At 51.0% G+C, this 14,982-nt stretch overlaps 5 protein-coding genes across 5 annotated transcripts; 2 read left to right on the top strand and 3 right to left on the bottom strand.

Moving 5' to 3' along the window:
* Positions 1-3,949: 3,949 nt before the first annotated feature.
* On the bottom strand, positions 3,950-4,249 carry N7477_002406 (uncharacterized protein; the record flags this gene model as incomplete). Its single annotated transcript, XM_056964069.1, has 1 exon — positions 3,950-4,249. The coding sequence occupies one exon, from the start codon at positions 4,247-4,249 to the stop codon at positions 3,950-3,952; it is 300 nt and encodes a 99-aa protein (XP_056824022.1).
* A 3,832-nt stretch (positions 4,250-8,081) lies between these two features.
* N7477_002405 (uncharacterized protein) lies at positions 8,082-8,478 on the top strand (the record flags this gene model as incomplete). The annotated part of the gene is made up of 2 exons (XM_056964068.1): positions 8,082-8,270; positions 8,317-8,478. The coding sequence occupies 2 exons, from the start codon at positions 8,082-8,084 to the stop codon at positions 8,476-8,478; spliced, it is 351 nt and encodes a 116-aa protein (XP_056824021.1).
* A 633-nt stretch (positions 8,479-9,111) lies between these two features.
* Positions 9,112-10,404, top strand: mdm12 (ERMES complex subunit MDM12; the record flags this gene model as incomplete). Its single annotated transcript, XM_056964067.1, has 1 exon — positions 9,112-10,404. One exon carries the CDS (start codon positions 9,112-9,114, stop codon positions 10,402-10,404), a length of 1,293 nt encoding a protein of 430 aa, XP_056824020.1.
* Positions 10,405-10,874: 470 nt separating this feature from the next.
* On the bottom strand, positions 10,875-11,794 carry N7477_002403 (putative BAP31 domain protein; the record flags this gene model as incomplete). Its single annotated transcript, XM_056964066.1, has 4 exons — positions 10,875-11,256; positions 11,322-11,425; positions 11,486-11,620; positions 11,774-11,794. 4 exons carry the CDS (start codon positions 11,792-11,794, stop codon positions 10,875-10,877), a joined length of 642 nt encoding a protein of 213 aa, XP_056824019.1.
* Positions 11,795-12,230: 436 nt separating this feature from the next.
* dus3 (tRNA dihydrouridine synthase DUS3) lies at positions 12,231-14,559 on the bottom strand (the record flags this gene model as incomplete). Its single annotated transcript, XM_056964065.1, has 3 exons — positions 12,231-12,312; positions 12,369-14,300; positions 14,360-14,559. 3 exons carry the CDS (start codon positions 14,557-14,559, stop codon positions 12,231-12,233), a joined length of 2,214 nt encoding a protein of 737 aa, XP_056824018.1.
* Between the last annotated feature and the right edge of the window lie 423 nt (positions 14,560-14,982).

Raw genomic sequence — 14,982 nt, 5'->3', positions numbered from 1 at the left:
TATCCGGGTAAATTATCTGGCATGAAGCATCGCTCGGTGACGGGAGATCGGATGATGCCACGACACACCGCTTGCAAGCACCGGATGCAGAGTGGGACGTCATGATCGGTAAATACGAGACGGGGCTGAAACACTCGGCGTATTCCATGACTAATGAGCTAAGTGGAGGAAGTCTTCTTGAATATGGACAAATCTACCTACAGTATAAGACTGGTTTTACTTGCACCCGAGCTACAGCTCGTCGTTGATAGCTATAGCTGCACATGAACTGGGTCGTTCCATCTGATGGAGATGATATTCATTATGATTACCCGATATATCCTACCACCACGGTGGAGCGGACCACTCATGTTACAGAGCGATCTCCCATGGTCGTCCTGAAGAATAGGTTCCTTGGGTCTCCACTCCCTGGAATTTTGCCGACAATTGAGGCCGGTGTCTCCAGAAGTCTGAGATCGCGATACATTTCATAGATCGGAGCTCTATCGGCCATCTGCAAGGGGCACAACTTTACTGATCTCTCCGGGGTGGCGGGATCGCGGTCTCTTCGGCATGGCTCAGGATGGCCAGGGATCGATTGGATCGCCTCCCTCAGTTTGACGTACATTTGCCCCCCTTTAATCCCCAACGCCAGCCACCCTGGGTAAGTCGATCGGCAAATACAGTGGCGACCATTCTCATACTGTGGTCGGGAGGCAACGGGTCTTGGCTTCGACGCTAGAAAGGCGGCAGAAGCATTTGGGCGGTCTTCGGTCAATTAGCGTCTTCCGGAGTCCTCAAGCGTGGTACGAACACACCGCCCCGCTGGACCCTCGAAGGCCCCTGGGCTGTCACCAGCGCGCAGTATTATATACTATGCACCGGGAGCACTGTTTTAGGAGCATGCCACCTCTGTAGTCTTCGGTTCTTCCGTGGCCCCGAAGCCCGGAAACGCTAGGCACGTTCTCAAACAGTGACTTTGCCGCGCGGTCTCTCCGCGGCCATTGTTCGGCCTTTCCTCTATTTGGCCTGTGGAAGGATCCACCCTCGGGCGACACTCCCACCAACCACTCTGACGCGCGATGTCGCGCGCTAATCCACTTTCTATGTCAATACTGCTAAGCGAGCGCTAGCGACTCAATGACTATGCCATGGGTACTGTCCCTTGAGCAACTGCCGCATAGCTCAACGCTCAATAAGTGCTCGCGCGTGTAATGTAGTGTGTACGATCCTCAAAATCAGTTCGGGGTAGCGTGGGGGATTTGGTCTTGTATACCTTGTAAAAACACATCGAGCGCTATCGCTTTGCGGGGGCCCTTGTCTGCGACTATGGAATGATCTTCACGATCTGCCTCGACCCAGTGGCGCTATCCACACTAGTTCAGTGCCATCCTTGAGTGGGATAGATACCTGGTGCCTGCCACACAGCGGCTGTACGAAACGCCGAAAGCCCACCGGATATCTGACGCCGATGAGTGCGTTTCATCGTGGATTGAGTTTAGTCTCCAGCGTACTCAGTCCGCAGCTATCGTGGACGGCTGCTATTGGCACCTTGATCTGAATCCACGAATCTATGCCAAAGATCACTTCCTGATTTATCTTGGCGTCAAACTGTATCCTAGTTTAGAACAGACCAGTAATCACGTGTAGGTTGGACCAAAGATGAGAATTGGCGGAGAGGTAGACTAGCTTGAAACCCCCCCCCGTCCCAGATTGCGTACTTACCGTATTGTATACTTCACCTAAATCAAGAAGCCTACCCGAGTTCTCCACGTGTCGTGAATCCGCACCATCTTTCCGAACATGCAGAAAGTCTGCTACACATAAAGCCTCGCATGGTGGTCCTCACCTTGGAGCACTTCAGCCCCGCATAATACCTCCTTGACGCATGACTCTCAATGCAGCGCTCAGGCGCAAGCTTGAAAACCTGGCCGAGTCCTCCCGACTCGCAGGGTCCACCGCCTGTGGGTTTGCATGCTTTTGCGGGGAACGCGGGATGTCCCTGCAAATGGACCTGCTTATCAGGGAAGCGTCGAATAGTCTGCGGGGAAGTCACGCGGCGACCGTTCACAGGTTCTCGCTGTCAGGACACGGTTGACGGGGGTTTGAATTGAAATTGAGAAGGATTATACAATGTTTCAGTTGCGATCACCTGAGCATGTTCTATCGAATGCGCCTACGCAAGATAAGGCCTGCCGATTCTACAACAATGACTTTTCCAGCCATGCTTGGGAAGAGCCATGTATATAGGATCTTTGTTTCATGAGGCCAACGTCGCGAGACTGCGTGACTTCAGGCACGCAGATAATCTCCCTAGACTGTGAGTATCAATAGATGACGGGAGAAGCTTCTTAGCCATCTGAATCTTATAAGAAGCAACACTTCTAGTGATTTTGCTGCGTCTTATTGTGGAGAGATGCGTGGACAAATCATATCAATTGAATAGTGAACGGACTGAGATCTTCTAGTAGCTCGCAGGCTTGTGTCTAATTAGGCCTCTACTTTGAGAAGACGATAAGCACACCAAGGGTCTCTTTCTTGCCCTCGAACCATGACTGTAATATATGTCGGTTTGTATGAGCTGTCGTGACTGAACCTCTCCAATATTTAGAAGTCATTAAACAAGATAGATTGGAAATAAGCAAATTGAGGTCTGGATAGACCTCTCAAGAGACAAACAGAAAGACGTCAACAAAGAGCTGGAGAAACAAGTGTGGAGATCCCTTGTCATTACCTTCTCGGTCGAGCTGTGCGATTAATTATGGCAGGACAGCCCGACAACCTTTCAAATAACCAGATCTTTATCTCAGCCGTTCAGAATGCCAACTTTCCAATCCAGGATAGAATGCCTTGGTTGTGCATCTAGGGGGTGAACGTGCTGATAAGCGATAACCTTGATGGGAAGTGATTCCGAAGAATGTCACCGCCGAGATCAGGTTCCCGGGGTCGATAGTCGGTTCCAAGCACGAAACTCCGACCGACAAGCTTGGTCCAATTTGCATGCTCACCGGATTCCGCAATAATGATAAACAAGCGAAACCGGTCATCGCGCAACAATCTGAAGTTAAGCCACGTGAATATCGATCAGGGGGTATCTATCATTGGATGGAGATATCATCTAACGCAACTGATATTCACCGAGACTATCGACCTAGAAAAGAATGCATGTCATGAGTTCAGCTCTTCACCGGAGATGAGGGGTGAGACGGGACTGGGTCTATGAGGGGTACCGGCTCCACCGCGATCTCACCGGGGAGCTGATCCATGTTCAGATCAAGTCTTGGACACCGGGCCAATCCCGCACGAAGAGCGATCAACGTGTGATCTCGGAGAGAAAATGAAAGAGAGAAAGGAGGCACAGAAGGATTGGACTTGGCAGCTGTGGCGAGACCAAAAAAGGGATCTGTAGATCTGGAGGATGCACAAATGCCCTTGCCTGTGCCACATGGAATATGATCGATAAGACAGCCAAGATGGCGCATATCAAACTAGATAGAGACTTGGCGGGTAATCATTCACCTTGGCGATACTTGGCAAATATTCAGGATACCTCCCTGCGTCAAGGCGTTCCATTGTCTCGGCATTGATCAGGGCTACATGTACTTGGGTGCTGACCATGTGGCTCGGCTGTGTAGCGTGAATGGCTCGAATGATTCGAAAAGTACGTGATGGATTGGAAATTCACCCCTACGAACTTGGAAAGTAGTCTGGAACAATAAACATTGTTTCGAAAGGAACCAGAGCCCAGGTCAGATTGCGCCTCCAACACCCCCTGTTTGCTTTTCCATTGGTTTTGCCTCCGGGGCAGCGGACTACCGATTGATCCACGATCGGTGTCGCAGGAATGGATAGAGGTATCGTTATAGAAAAACGGAAAAGAAAAAGTAGCGATAAAAATGCATCGGTCGCCGAAGTGTGTGGTAACGACATGTTATGAATTGAAGCGTGGGAAATGAAACATGTGGTTGAATCACTGGGAGCCCTTTCGACCCTTGTTGGGGTGACCCAAGAAGAGGAAGCCACTAGGGAGGGTGGCGATGTCACTGAACTGAGAGTCCACCGACGAGGTAGATGAAGAGCTGTTGGAGCGGTGGTGCTCTTGGAGAGCCAAGTCGGCAGAGTTGGACTCGCTCACGGCCTCTTCAAAGGCACGGGGGTCAGGCCCGGACTCAGTGGGAGACAGCACGAGGAACTTGTTCTCCGGGTTGAAAGGAGCCGAGCTATCGGCAGAAAGGACGAGGAAGCGGGCGTTGGGGGTGTGAGTGTACATTTTGAAAATATGTATGTGGATGAAGATAGTGGTATGGAGTCAAGAGGGGGTTAGATAAGACGTGTTGGTATAGTTTATCAAGGTTGAACGTTTTGGAATAACCAGAAACGGGCGAAATCGGCCAGAATTTATATTCCTTCAGAGGACCTTGGAGGGGTATCAGCGATGAAGTGGCTGTCGATCCAGCACCATCGCATCTGGCCAAGTGGATACCCGATGCAATACCGTCCCCGCGATAATCGCCCAGAAAGGAGATTCCCAAACATGCTTGGCTTAGCCAGGATGGACCTTCACATGTCTTGGCTCCAGCTAGAAAAGGGGGATATTCAGGCCAAGATGTCACTATTGGACTACTGCCACCCTTTCCTTTGTCTAATCTGCGCTCCGCCTCTTCTTGGCTGTGCTCCTGGTATTTCGAGTCGCACCAGTGTCGGCCTGGACTGCTCATCATTCCCCAGCGGCCATGGCAAGTATTGGCAAGTATGCATGCGCTTGGCGGATTAGCAGCAAAAAAAAAAAAAAAAAAAAAAAAAGGCCAATCGCTCAGATCGCGCAACTCTTCCCGACTGACTGAAAGCCCCGTCGCCAACCGAGCAGAAGAAGCCTCGGAAGATCCGCAGCCAGGATAAATGGCCAAGACCCGTGCAATGGTGGTGGAATCTCACAGGCTTCTCCATGGCTTATTCAAGTGCGGTAACCCCTCCCTTACACCCGACCTCTTTTGTGGGAGTAGCTGCCTCTGCCTCTGCCCATCCCGACTACGTCCGCACTGCCTTTCTTTTTGGGGAAAAATGGGACCGCAAGTGACATCATGGGCTTTGCGTGGAGTGAAATCTAACCGAAATGCCCGACTCGGGTGTTTACTTTGGGATGTGGGGGAAAAGGCACATGTGAGAGCCATTCGACATTCCGTGGTCACGCGGGACCAACAATAGAAATAGAAGCTAGACCAGAGACTAGAGATTGTGGAAAATGTAATTCCATTGTAGTACCACGGAATTTAGAAATCTAGGATCTATCACGTGGTGTATCTGTCCTGCGGTGCCCGAAGCCCTGTACTTTCCCCCTTTTTTCGTCTTGTGGACTGCAACAATTTCCCTTGCCTGGACCAACGGCGCCAAAATGCGGCCTCGGAAAACATTCTAGCCTGTAAATTGTCGCCGTGCTTTGCCGCCCCACGGTGACCTTTGCCCGGAGTTAGTTTCCTGGTCTTTTCTAGGTGTGGGCGCCTGGAGAGCCTCAATCACACTTCCCGTATCCCAAGGAAGAGCGCCTACTGTGCTACTGCCAAGAATACTCTATGCCATCAACTTGGCTCTAGAAAAAAATTTCATTGGCCTAGAATACACGTGTTATACCTTCTCCGGCCCGGCTCGTTCTCTGAACCTGCCCGTGACGATCGAGGACTGCGCCGCCCACGCTATCACACTCCCAACATTGACGACTTTCCTTAAACAACGAAGAGTTTCTCCGAAGTTCAGGCTCCATGAGGCGATTCACCTTCTCTTGGGCTATTCCACGGCGTAAATGCCTTGTCACGGTGCATTGCTGCTGGATGGTCGCAGCTATCACCAACTGTGGCAGCCTTTTTGACTACCGACTATGTGGTCCTTTATGAGGCCGTGAATAAGGGACTTCCGGGGCTGGGAGTAAGGCTTTCGATCTAGATTTCCTCATTCTGGACATGATTTCAAGTCTCCAAGTGCACACTGTGTGGCATAGTGTAGCTTGTGGTTTTCATCCAGCCGGAGGTCTTTATACTTCGGCACTCTAGTACGTTAGATAATGATACCTGCAAACACGTCAGCCCAATAATTCGGCGCCCTATTCATGTCAGGTCTTCCATACTACAAGACGGAAAAGTGGCAAGCTTCGAGTTGTAGCTGGCATCAATCGCCCAACCATGCCGCATAGCCCCTTTTGACTGCTGTGCCGTGGCCCCAACATGCTCCACTACAAGGACTGTGGCAGAAGGCTGACATAGAGAAGAACCATCACACCATTCTTCGCAATCTCTCTCAGACCGGATACCGTTTTGAGCTACCTAGGTCATTCAATATGTGACTGTTGGTGCCATGCGCAGCCATGCGCCCTATCCGCAGTGGGGTCATGTTGGATTCATACGAGACGTGGCGTATGATTGATGTCAAGTGCCCTCTACAGCAATGAACGGAAATCTAAACCAGATGGAAAATATCTACACCTGAATTGCTATTGGCGTGCACAGCACCCAAAACCTCTAGCAACCCCTTCCACCCTCTCCCCCGCCCCGCGGCCTGGGGGGGGGGTTCTCCTTCAATCCACATAACAGCCAACATTGCCTTCTGTTGGATATAGGCTTTCTGGCAAAACTAGTCAGCCTATACTCGTTCCCATCACCAAGATTTCTGGTAGCTCCGGAGTGATCAGAAAATCACTAGATGCATACGGCGCATTTGGATTGATAGCGCATGGGAGAGGATGGTCTTGTCTTTGCCTGTAGTGGTACTCGGCGCAGTCATTGCTTCTGGATAATATCGAACGGAGAGTTATAAAGCCTGTCAATAACCCCTTCCTTTTTCTATCAAACTCGTCAACAGATACTCTTCTAAGGCTCTCAAGAACAAATCCCATCGTATCGTTACTTTCTCCTCAACTACTTCGACAAGCTATCAAAATGTGTTCTCGCTACATTTTTCTGTACAGATGCGGATGCACTCTCCAGGAAGGAGAAGACGTGCCATGCGCAAAGAGAGGCACCTCTGCCTGCCACGGCGTGAAAGAACACTTCCGCTCTCGAAAGGAATACAACTGCCCAAAGCACGGTGGCTAAGGGTTCGACGAAGGTTAGTGGGCCTATTCATCTCCCATCTCGCTTGACTCGGACTTTACTGATATGAACTCGAAGAGACTTCAGCAACCATTCCCCGAGCATCTACTCAACTTGGATGCTCTGTGTGGTTTTTTTCCAACAAAAGGAGGATAATCTGATATCCATGTACCACGATATGGAGGCCTTCTTCTGAGTTTTTTCTTGTCACTTTTTGATTTTCTGATTGTCCTTATACTTGTCTTCTCGAAATTTTTGGACCATTTGTCTTGTTTATCGTCTTCTGACTCAATCAACGTGCTTTCCATTGGTAATTTTCTGGACTATTCTGTGCTTTGACCAAGCGTTCATCATTCTCAAATCTCACATTCAGTAATTCAACATGGCCAAGCTTTTACCGTATATGGAACGTCGTACTTTGGCAGGTTGTTATCCTTGTGCTGCTGTTCTTTCCTTTCTTCTTATCAAATTGCCCTGCATTACATCACTATTCTCGAGGGACATTTCTCCCCTTGGAGTATCAAAAGCACAATGGGCCACTCCTGAATCTTCATTAGCAGTCCCTGCTGGGTTGAAAATCAGACCCAGCCAAGATCCTAAAGGAGCGGATCGATACCCTAAAAGTTCCCCATCCATCCACAGTTTAATTGTCATCGTCAGGCGAGCGACTAAGGTGAATCTTTGTCGGAGAACCCCTTCTTTCAGGTTTAGTAATGATGGCGAGACGGCCCATGTCTTTCCAGGCTATCTTGATCTTGTTGGTGCGTGAAGAGATCACTTGGACTTTGTGGAGGGCCGTCTTCCTCACGGACGTCCTGTTCTCTTGAACTTGACCGAGGTTCATTTCCGTGAAGTGGAGAAAGCTCCCGCCATGTTTGCTGGCCCTGACACTGGTGGGGAGAGCTAAAGTACCCTTGACTACTCCTGTTTTCTGCTCTGTTAACTCATTCTCCCAGATCTTTCTCACATACACCCTCGATCTCTCTCTATTCCTACTACACATCTCTTGAACAATTATCCATCATGTTTGGACCGCCTCAACTCGACGAAGCGACTATAAGGTCCATCGACTTCAACCGCACCTCCCGTCGCATGCTCCAGGACATGGGCTGGGTCGTCTACCGCACAACCTACCGCTCCGTTCCCGCATTCCACAGCAATCGAAATCCTCACTTCCTGGATCAAGGCGGGAGTCTACGAAGATCTCCACGAGTACGGCTTGAAAATCCCGGATCCCACGCCCAACGATCAGCTCTAGGCGCGCCACCAGCTAACCGTGATCGAGGAGCTAGCCACGCTGCACGGGGCTTCGTTGGATGTAGTGCGGGGGCATTTTGAAGGCTGGGTAGAAGCCCAAGATAAGCAAGATGCATGTAATAAGTACCGCGCGTGCTTGGTGATGGATGAGGCGGCTGTCTAACGGCTGGGCGAGGCAATGACGGCAGAGGAGCACCGGGAGAAGTATGGGGAGCGCTGTTATACAGAGCTGCGGCAATGGTTTCTTCCAGCCGTGGAGGCGTTTCCGGAACTCGAAGAGGGAGAGACAGATTTTGAAGGGCGGCTGAATTGTTCGGTCTTTAATCTAATACGGTTGTGGACGTCTTTGGGCGATGGGATGTACATTTAAGATGCCTCGAATGAGGTCCAGGACGGGGTGTATTGAGGGCGAGACTGGTAGGGTTGCTCGGCGCCGCCACTTCTGACTCCCATCCCTGTTATAGATCCTCCATTCCCTGGTCTGACATACGCTTGGGTTTTCTTAATCGTGTCTGTATTCATTTGATATTTAAACTCCAAGAACCCCCGACGGCATCGACCCCGAGGATTGCTTGCAGGACTCGGTTCGGCCCGGCATGTCTATCAGGCAGGAAGGCGGTGGAGGCCGAAGACTCGAGGCTTTCCTCGCACGACCAAAGAACACGCCCCCCGACCATCTACCACCACGCACCAGGCCCTACTCGCAACGCCCTCCTCTGTTCCCCCGGGAGCTTCTCCTTGCTCACATTCGGCATTATCATGAACCTTTGAAAGACACTCTCAAATCGCACATGTGATGTCCATCGAAGTCGACTGGGCAACGGCCACGTCTGGTCCGGACGGGGAAGCTTTAGCGGAGCGTATCCGATCATTTGTCCACGACAAGTTCCAGCAGATCGCATTGCCACGCTTTATCCGTTCTGTCCAGGTTCATTCCTTTGACTTCGGCACAATTGGTCCAGAACTGGAGATCAAAGACTTCTGCGAGCCTTTCGCGGACTTCTACGAGGAAGACGATGACGACACGTCCGGGACCTCTGAGGAGCTCGGCACGGATCAATGGGATTCGGATCTAAAGGAGTCTCCTTATGAAGACGATATACCCGTAAACTACGCCCGTCACAACCTTGCGCATCACCCATTCCCGGGCGAAGAATTTCAACCGTCTGCGCTTCGATCTCCGCTTCCCATCGGTGACCACCTAAACCCTCACTTCCTGCCCCGCTCTAGCTCCCCCGGCATTCCTGGAGGCACATCGACGCTCGGTTACCACCTAAGGTCATTGGGGGGTCTCTCTGGCACTCAAACTCCTCTAGCAGATGTTGCCGGTGGGAGACCATTCGCAAGCCCTTGGTCCGATGCGGGCATGGGACCGGGGAGACCGCGTGGTCCACCACGCCCAACGCCACAGCAACATCGTGCAGAAGCAGACATAGAAGCCAACACATCGACCTCTCGACCTTCAACAGCAAATACAATACCCTCGCATCCCTCAATCGGCCAGGCTGGGAGCAGCGGATCAAACCATAACAGCATTGATCCCGCTGATGTACCCCAGCCATCCACTGAGCCCTCTACCGATCCCTCGGCCCCAAACCCATCCCGTATGCGTGAACGCCGCCCAGAAGACTTCCAAGTTCTGTGCCATATGAAATATGCCGGAGACGTCCGAATGTCTTTGACAGCTGAAATCCTGCTCGACTACCCAATGCCCAGCTTCGTCGGTCTTCCTCTCAAACTCAACGTCACTGGTATCACCTTCGACGGCGTAGCGGTCGTGGCTTACATACGCAAGCGAGTGCACTTCTGCTTCTTATCCGCAGAAGATGCAGATGCTTTGCTTGGCTCCGAGGCGAGTCAGGGAAGCCGGAACCCAAGTGATGATGGACGGCCGCGATCTGGCGCAGACCAGAAGCGACAAGGCGGCCTGCTCCAAGAGATCCGGGTGGAAAGTGAGATTGGCCGCAAAGAAGACGGAAAGCAGGTCTTGAAGAACGTTGGCAAAGTGGAGCGCTTTGTTCTCGCCCAGGTGCGCCGTATATTCGAGGAGGAACTGGTCTACCCCAGCTTCTGGACCTTCCTTGTCTAATGAATGTCGCATTTACATTGGCACATGGCTACACTATACATGAACATTTACGAACAACTATCATGATATTGAAAAGATGATTTTATGACCCGAGATCACAATCTTCGTAATTCAAGATTAATCTTGGCCAAATTGAAAACATATTTTCAAGTGAACTGATACTTTATTTCCAGAGTAAGCATTATGGATCAGGACCATTTCGCTGACCCCGGTAGCAATATCTGCTGATAATAAAGGACACAGCGGGCATGGTACTGTGTCGTGAGGTCCTGAAACCCCCCTCTTTGGAGCCACTGGAAGACAGTAGTGTAGGAGATGATATATGAAGAGCTCTCGAGTCAGAGTAAGTATCGCACACGGAAACGTTTGATCGAGCAATTCAACCCGATACTCAGGCGACAGACAACTCTACCTTACGACCTCAGATGAATTGCTCTCCGCGATAGAGTCTCCGAAACAACGCAAGACTTTTACAAAGACTTCTTCTCGTTCTTGTCGGTCTTGGAAGAGGATACCTCATCGCCCAGCTTGTGGTACTCGGCGGTCAAACCCTCACACTGCTTCTTGAGGGTCTCGATATCGCGGTCCTTAGCCTCGAGCTCCTTCTTCAAAGCGCCAATCTCGCCAATGGAGCCGGCCTCGGCGATACGGGCAGAGTCCTTGCCGCCAGCCTTCTTGTCACCTTCGAGGAACTTGACACGATCCTCGAGACGGAGGACCTCAAGAATCATGGTGTAGGTGCGGTTGAGGATCAGAGAGAGGAAAAGGGTGAAGCCACACAGGTACATGTTGCGCTGGGGGTAGAACTTGCGGGCTTGAACCTCCATACGGTCGGTGCCGAGATGGGCAGCTCTGCGGTAGAGATCTCTGGTTAGACCTCTTCAATGCATGTTTTCTTTGGGTGATGTGTTACGTACCCGACACCGGTGCCATCCTTCGTGAAAGCTGCCAGCTCCTGTTGCACCCGATATACACGGTTGACGCTGTCAATGAACAAGATCAGGATGAAGATGAAAGTGATCTAGAGTCTCGTTAATTTCGTTACATACGTTTATTGAGAGGTTGAATGAGTTTTACTTACCTTCAGGCCATACTGGAGCTTGGCGATAAGAGGGCTTTCGGAGATGAAGGAGAACAGCTTGCGCTTAATGGTGAAAGGCAGAGGAACGATGAGAGCCAGAAAAACGGCCATCTCAAAGACCAGAAGCAGGAAAACCTATTCATGTCATGGTCAGATTGCGGTATTCAAGTAGCGCGATGATGTTTGGCAGGTCTGGCAACTCCGGGTAGCTAGGCTGCAATCATGCCCACCTAGCACGGTCGGGGGAGCGAGGGAGCAAACCATCCATCAATTTCGGGTCGAACGTACGAGGCTGTAGTAGAGAGTCATTTTGGTCAATTTCGTCGGTATTACCGGACTCGAGATCGACTATGCGGGCTGGTCAAAAGGGGGGTGGGAGGGGTTCTAGGAGTGCTTCGGTAATAGCTGGCTAGTGTAAACAAAGACCAGATTCGCACAAAGAGCTTGCTGACGGCGTGTAGAGGGTTCTAAAAGCCCAGAGATTGAGGAGACGACGTGGTCAAGGTGGGCAGAGGAGATAATTGAGGTTGCAGCAGAGCGTGTGCAGGTGTGAGGTGGTCTTTATGGGGAACTTTTCCTGCCTCGGGGCAAAGACGTCATCAACCGGACCGCCACGTGACCAACAGCCCAATTGTGGAGATGACGAACTATGTCATTTCATGTGACCATCATGCTCATATCTACTATATACAAGTACTTTTTTGCTTCTGACTTCTATTTAATACCACTTGGCCAAAACTTTTCACTATCCCTCGGCCTCATAGGAGTTTGACTTGTGCTTGGGCTCAAACTTGAAGTCGGGGTGCGCAGGCCCGAGGAACATTTCGCTATCAAAGACAAGTTAGTACAGTATTCCAGGCTTTTCAATGTAGGAGACACTTACGAGATCTTGATCCAGTCCTTGTAGTTGCCACTGGCCATGAGAGTCTCCAGCTCGTTGCGGCCACGGAAAGCAGGGGGTCTGTCGTTAATGTGAGGGGGCAGATGCTCCAGCAATCCAATTGGGACGTAGCGGTAGGCGAAGCTAAGCCACTCCAGCATGAAGCGGCGAGTGGTTCCAATACCGTGCTCATCAGAGCCCCATGCCTCAAGACCGTACTTGGCGAACTTCTCAATCATACCAAGACGCTCGGAAGCAGATTTGTCAAGGTACTGACCGGACTGGATTTCCTCGAAGAGCCAGGGCTTGATCAGGGCACCACGTCCTAGCATGACGGAATCGACGCCAGCATTGTTGATGTGGTCATCGTAGTCAACATGCGAGTAGCAGTCACCGTTGCCAAGGAAGTACGTCTTGCCGCCATTGGGCATGTAGCGAGCATCAGGCTCGTTGATAGTGTCGGTGAGGCTGTCCTTTTTCTCATTCAAGCGTTTGATGAGCGCAGCAGTGTCGGCAATGTAGCCCCAGTCGGCCTGTCTGGTGTATCGCTGCTGTCTGCTACGTCCGTGAAGGGTGATGGCGGCGGCACCCGGGGGCCCGACATTCAAGATGCTCGATTCATAACCACCAAGAACCAAGCGCTCAACCAGCTTGAGGGCAGTAGGCTGGTTATCTCTGGTACCCATACGAATCTTGACGGTGATTGGAATTTCCTGAGAGACAGCGTTCATGCCACGGATGATTTTCTCCAGCTTGGAGTGGTGGTCTAAGAGCGCCGAACCGGCTCCATCGCGGAACACCAGGTCGATGGGGCAGCCGCAGTTCAAGTCAATAACACGCAAGTGGGGTGTGAACTTGGAGAGAACTTCAGTGGCCTTGAGAGCGTGCCACGGCTTGTTGGCTGCAATTTGAGCTCCGAACTTGAAATCCTTCGAGTTGTCGTAACCTTGGACAATGTTGTCCCCGGGAATGACGGTGGGGGGGAGCATTTCAGACTCGTGTGCTTTCAAGAGAGTCCACTCGGACTTGTTGCCTTGGATCAGAGGCATACTCATCGCCATCTCCGAATAAGTGAATTGCGCGCCTAAATCGGTACACAATCTCCGAAAGGGCATATTGCCTTGAGTTGTCAGTGGAGCCAATGTAGGAGTCTCCGGCCCGAAATAGATTCGTCTCTTTTCAGAAGGCAGGAAAGGCGGCTCAGTAAACATGGCTCGGTTGATTTCTCTTTCTTCCTTAGCCTTCTCCTCAGCCACTACCTTGGACTCGTCACTCTCACCCTCGCCATTGGCTTTAGCAGCTTCTCCCTCCTCCTTGTGTCGTCCGTGTAATTGCTTCTCAAGTTCTGTAGAGGACTTGATAAGCCAATCATTGAACGCGTTGGAGCGAGGGGTAGTCTCTCGCTTGCGCGCAAGATCAATCTTGGCGTCGTTTGAAATAATGTTGACTTGGCCTTCCTCTGTGGCAAATGGCACGAGAGGCTTCGCCTTCGCCTTGCGCTCTTCGTCTTCCAACAGGATGAGCTCTTTCCTTCCATCTGCGGTCTCACGTTCAGTCGAGTGGGATGCAACGAAGCGGCACCTCCACCCTACAAAACATTTTCCACGGGCCTCCCATACAGGGCACTTTCCACCCATCGTTTCAAGGTTCTCGCGCTTGTGTTCGTTCAGGTATAGTCGCAGGTCGTGCTCGAATCGACACTTCTCGTCGCCAAACTTACATTCGGTTGGCGAAAACTCTGCGCTATACATTCTCGAAGTACAAAGGCCCTTGACATCCTTGGACGAACCAAATCTCCGATTGGTGTTCTGGCCCTTAGCCTTCTTCTTTTTCTTGTCGTTCTTGCCATCCTCGCGGTCGGCATGGGATGCACCTTCGGCAGCATCATCCGATCTGGCCTCGTTCGTAGGTTTAGGCTTAGAAGGAATTAAATACCTAGGAGGTTTACGAGTGTTAGTCTGGGGCAAGAAAGTAGAGATGAGGGACATGCGTACTCTGCCTTGATGGGCGCGATGCCTTTCGATCGGGGATCTTCCTCTGCACTGGCCTGATTCTCATCGAGTCGCGCTTTCTTGGCCGGGGGTTCTTCACTGCCAGAAACATCATTGGAGGCGTCGCGCTTGGTGATATCCACCGAAGTATTTTGAGCCTCTGAAGGTGGCGCAGGGGCCGCTGCTGAGTCCATGCTACTCATCTTGGAGAAACCAGTCCAATGACAGTAGCTCAGACCTTGCGCAAGATTTGAGCTTTGTTTCAAGCAGGAAATACTTCAACAAGCTGAGCTTAACAAGGTACGGCGTCCTCCGATCTTTATCAAAAATTCGCGGAGTGGTTTGCAGCGTTTGCATCGCCTTACCGCTGTTGTGTGTTGTTGCCTTGTTATTCAGGCTATTAATTTCATGTCTTCAAATCTGTACAATAGGAGTAACCCAGTCTAAACATCTGGAACAAATATGTATATTTACAAATATCTTTGCTTGGGCATGAAAAGATTTCACAATATGATCATGAGCAAACTTATGCTCTTGTCGACATGGGGGCGACGACTGTGCGAAATATATCGAGCATGTTTTCGGATCAACATAATCCTTCGGTACACCAGCACACAAAGAAAAGG

This window comes from Penicillium maclennaniae, assembly GCF_028827695.1.
Source record: "Penicillium maclennaniae strain IBT 15551 chromosome Unknown utg000003l:1.0-5670915.0:1.0-5674809.0, whole genome shotgun sequence".
NCBI classification, from domain to species: domain Eukaryota; kingdom Fungi; phylum Ascomycota; class Eurotiomycetes; order Eurotiales; family Aspergillaceae; genus Penicillium; species Penicillium maclennaniae.
The sequence above is the reverse complement of the archived record's forward strand: the minus strand, read 5'-3'. Positions and strand labels throughout refer to the sequence as shown.